Source organism: Gracilinanus agilis, chromosome 1 (assembly GCF_016433145.1).
Source record: "Gracilinanus agilis isolate LMUSP501 chromosome 1, AgileGrace, whole genome shotgun sequence".
Classification (NCBI taxonomy): Eukaryota; Metazoa; Chordata; class Mammalia; order Didelphimorphia; family Didelphidae; genus Gracilinanus; species Gracilinanus agilis.
This window is the reverse complement of record NC_058130.1, coordinates 590,018,083-590,022,160: the sequence shown is the minus strand read 5'-3', so window position 1 is coordinate 590,022,160 and position 4,078 is coordinate 590,018,083. Positions and strand designations below refer to the sequence as shown.

The following is a 4,078-nucleotide window of genomic DNA, read 5'->3' as shown; positions in this document are numbered from 1 at the left end:
ATGGGTAGGGTGGGGGCTTCTCTCAACCTTAGCTTCCTTATCTGTAAAATGATGGGTTTGAACTTCAGGACCTCTAAATCTCTAACTCAAAACCTCTGATTCTAGGATAAGTAGGGGGATGGGAGAACAGAATAGAAGGAGGTGGCAACTGTTGCCTGGGCTTCTCTCAAGCTGCTTTTACAATTTAAATGATGGGTATTTCAAATGTCTGGCAAGCACATGCTTGGAAATGTATGGGGCTGGGGGAGGCGCAGAGTCATTCCTCGCCATATGGTTTGTGTTTCCAGGTTTTGCTTAGCTTGTGCTCACATGAAGATGGAAAATAAATACTGCAGATGAAATGACAACATGTAAGGGATGGGGGCGTTTGTTAAACTGTTCCAGGAAAGGAGACTGTCTCTTTGCAAAACAGTATGATGGTCAAACTGGGGCTGCCCTCCACCATCTTCCATTTCCCATTTAGTATCTAAAAGGAGGAAAACAGGAGAAATCCTCACGTAAGGAAGCTATTCCTAGCACCCGCAGAAGCCCAGGCCTCCCCATCTCCTCTCTCTGCTGCCAGCAGATGGCCCCCGGGTTCCTGTCTTCGGAGTCTCCAGGCGCAGGGAATTTGTGGTTTGGGTGGTAGCAAGGACTGGCGGCCCAAGTTCCTTCATGCCTCCAGCCCGGTGTGCGGATACCCCGGGCAGGTTATGGGGCGGCAGGAGGCCTGAGCGTGGGTCCTTTCTGGGAGGCTGGCTCTCGCGAGGTGAGGAGTAACTAGAGGAGGTGGAGAAGGAGGAGGAGAGGAGAAAGGAGGAGGAGAAGGAGAAGGAGGGCCGGGTTTGCGTGCGCCCTGCAGTCCCTGGCGGGGCGGGGAGCCACGGATAGAAAGCGAGGAAATCCTATTCCTCCTCCCCGCCTCCCTTTTCTTCCCCTCCCCTCCTCTCCCCTCCCCTCCTCGACTCCTCTCCTCCGCCCCCTCCCCACGCCTTCCGCTTTCACCTAAGGCCAGTAGGTGTCTGGAGCAGGAAGGAGGGAGGCGAGAGCAGCTAAGGACTGGAGGGAAGCGGGAGCCCCAGCGGGAGGGAGAAGGCTGGAGCGGAGGGAGCGAGTAAGGGAGTGAGAGGAGGAGCAGCGGCAGCAGCAACAGCAACAGCAGCCGCAGCTGCGGAGGTGGAGGCGGCTGCTGCGGGCGGTCCCAACCGCCTCTTCCCCGGCTCCCGGCGGGCTATTTCACCCTTATCCCCTGTCCAGTCTCCACCAGTAACCGAAGCTGAGTCGTCATGTAGCAGCTACATAGTCATCTCCTATTTGCAACTCTTTTTTTTTTTTTTTTTTTTTTTGGTGGGGGGAGGGCAGCAATTTAAAATTTTTTTCTTCCTCCTTCCCTGCCTCCTCCCCGCTCCATTCTCGAGCCGCATCTGTTTCTTCAAAGAAAAAAATATTTTTAGGTGCTCAGGAGAGGGTGGGGAAATAATAAATTATAGTGAACCAGCTTCATACTCCTCCATAAAGGGCAACAATGACTGAAGAGAGCTCAGAGGTGCCCAAAGAGTTGATAGGTAAGATTCACGCTGTTTATTTCTTATATTTCTCCATCTCCTTCCTCTGCATCCCACCTTCACCTTTTCCCCTTCCCCCTGGGATGACTCCAAGCAGGGACCCAGGTTTGGCAGGATCTGCAGGGAAGTTTTTCAGGGCGATTGGCTACTATCGTTTTGCCCCCCGCCCCCAAAAGAGGTGGTGGTGGGGAGGAGATCAAAGTGACTTAAAACGAGGTGAGGTAGGAGACTGGAAAAACGACGAGAGGGTTTCGGGGCTGGGAGGTGACTGGCAGAGGCGAGCTCTCCCGCGGCTGCCCCTGCGCTGCCGCTGCGCTGCTGGTGGGGAGGTTTGCGGGGAGAGGGGAGGGGAGAGGAGGAGCTATGGGACGGAGGGAGGCTCCGATTTGGAGTTCGGGAGGCAGGGAAGGAAAACCTGGCTGAGCGCTTAAATCTCCCCCTCCACCACAAACTCCAAGGAAGTCCGGCGCAGCAGCCCCCGGGCCGTAGTGGAGGTTGAAGGAGACTGAGGAGGTGCCCACCTCTCTCAGCTTAGAGCGCAGCATCCCTCCATCCGGCTCCGCTCCCGGCTTCCACCCTCTGCGCGTTCCCCTAGCTCCGCAGTCCCTGCTTCTCGCTATCACTATGCCATGCTGTTCTGGTTAAGCTACTGCGCCTGGAAAGGCGTGGCTTGGAGTAGCCTGTGGAGCTCTGAATTGGGGGGGGGAAAGGGAGGGGGGTGCGGGGAGGGGAGGGAGAAAAGAGATAATGGGTGGTGGTGGTAAAAGGCTGACGTAAACTGGAGGCCAGGAAATTGAGAGTTAATAATAAAAGCACGTCTTTAATAATGATTAACCACCGCTCTCTGTCCCAAAACCTTTTGTGACTCAGCCAAGGTGACCTGTTGTTTGGAGACCCTCTGAGATCGGCACACTTGGGAAAGTAAACCATGTTAGGGAGGCAGTTTTAAGGCTTTGCTTGGGAGTCTAGGGTCCTTGGCTGTGAGAAGTACCTTGAAATTTAAAACAGGTTGTATTCCGGGGTTCCAGAAAAGATATTAGAGTCCAAGGTGAATTGTGGGAGATCTTGAATGGCTTGGTAAAAACAGTATTTTAAGCTTCACAGGTGTGGAAAACTATTATTGCATGATGTGTGTGTGTGTGTATACATACACACACACGCATGTATGTGTATTTAGCCCCAGTGACCGACATCCCTTTACAGAGCTTTCACTGGCATACAGGGCAGACTACTATTCAAAACAGCTGATGTTTGGCACTGACCACAAGAGGAAGTTTCCAAATACTCATCAGTCTGCGTTTGTGGAATTTGCCTCTCTGGTTTCTGTCTTAGACAGTAATACATCTATGGAAAGTTTGTGTGCTTGTCTTTTGGTAAGTGCTAACTCTGCAGGTAAAATGATGTTGCTAGACTTTGTGAAGCCCCTGCATTTGCTGAATTTCCAAAAGGAAAATTGGCCTTTAGCCAGATTCAGACTAAACTCAAGGATAAAAAGTTACCTTTTTTGATGCCTAAGAGAATCACCCTATCTCCCTTTGCAATCAGCAAATTTTAAATATACATATATGTATATATATACATATGCACACATGCACACTATACAAGTATATATAATCTATGAAAGTATGTACAATAGTTATATATGTTTATATAGCTTTTTATATATACTTGTATAAACCCCCAAAGCCTTTTCTGCCTTACTTTTTGTTTTGTTAGGATGTTCAATCTCCTTCAGGGTGGTAGAATGGACTTTTCCACTATGCCAGAAAAAGGAAACCTGCCCAGGCAAGGAAGATGCCTTTCAATCCTGAAAGGTCCTGGAGATAGGTCCTTTTTAGATAAGAAAAGTGCTTGAGGTGGCTGGGGAATTCTAATTAGCTAGCCTAAGAAGTGAGGAGATAAGTTTGGTTTTAATCATTTAAAATTTTAAAATGTACACATACAATTTTAAAATGTTGGTTTTTTTTTTTTTAGTAATAAAATGTTTAGATCGCCACTTATGCTCTAGGAAAAATGGGAAAAATAAATTATTTTATAAATTAGTGGTGGGGGCAGCTAAGTGGCTCAGTGGATTGAGAGCCAGGTTCCTTTGACCTCAAATATTTCCTAACTGTGTGACCCTGGGCAAGTCACTTAATTGCCATTGTCTAACCCAGTGATGGGCAAACTGTGGCTGGCTTCCAGATGTGGTCCCCTGAAATGATCTATCTGGCAGAAGGACATTATTCCTAATCTGAAGAATACAATGAGTAGGATACAATACAATGAAACTTCAAAAGAGTTGCCTTAGAAACAGACTGACAGATGAACATCTCCTTTCCTTTGGCCCCTTCTTTAAAAAATTTGCCTATCACTGGTCTGACCCTTACTGCTTTAATGCCTCGGGAACCAATATTTACTATTCATTCTAAGAGGGAAGGAAGGTAAGGGTTGGGAAAGAAAGATAGAAAGGAAGGAAGGAAGGAAGGAAGGAAGGAAGGAAGGAAGGAAGGAAGGAAGGAAGGAAGGAAGGAAGGAAGGAAGGAAGGAAGGAA

At 48.6% G+C, this 4,078-nt stretch overlaps 1 protein-coding gene across 1 annotated transcript in view; it reads left to right on the top strand.

Annotated features, from left to right (window-relative positions):
• The first annotated feature begins 1,027 nt into the window (after nt 1–1,027).
• CARMIL1 (capping protein regulator and myosin 1 linker 1) overlaps nt 1,028–4,078 on the top strand; it is a 394,009-nt gene continuing 390,958 nt past the window's right edge. Inside the window, exon 1 of the mRNA XM_044667332.1 lies at nt 1,028–1,544. Within this exon, the coding sequence (XP_044523267.1) occupies nt 1,505–1,544 (40 nt within the window). The 5' untranslated portion in view covers nt 1,028–1,504. The remainder of the gene's footprint in view (nt 1,545–4,078) is intronic.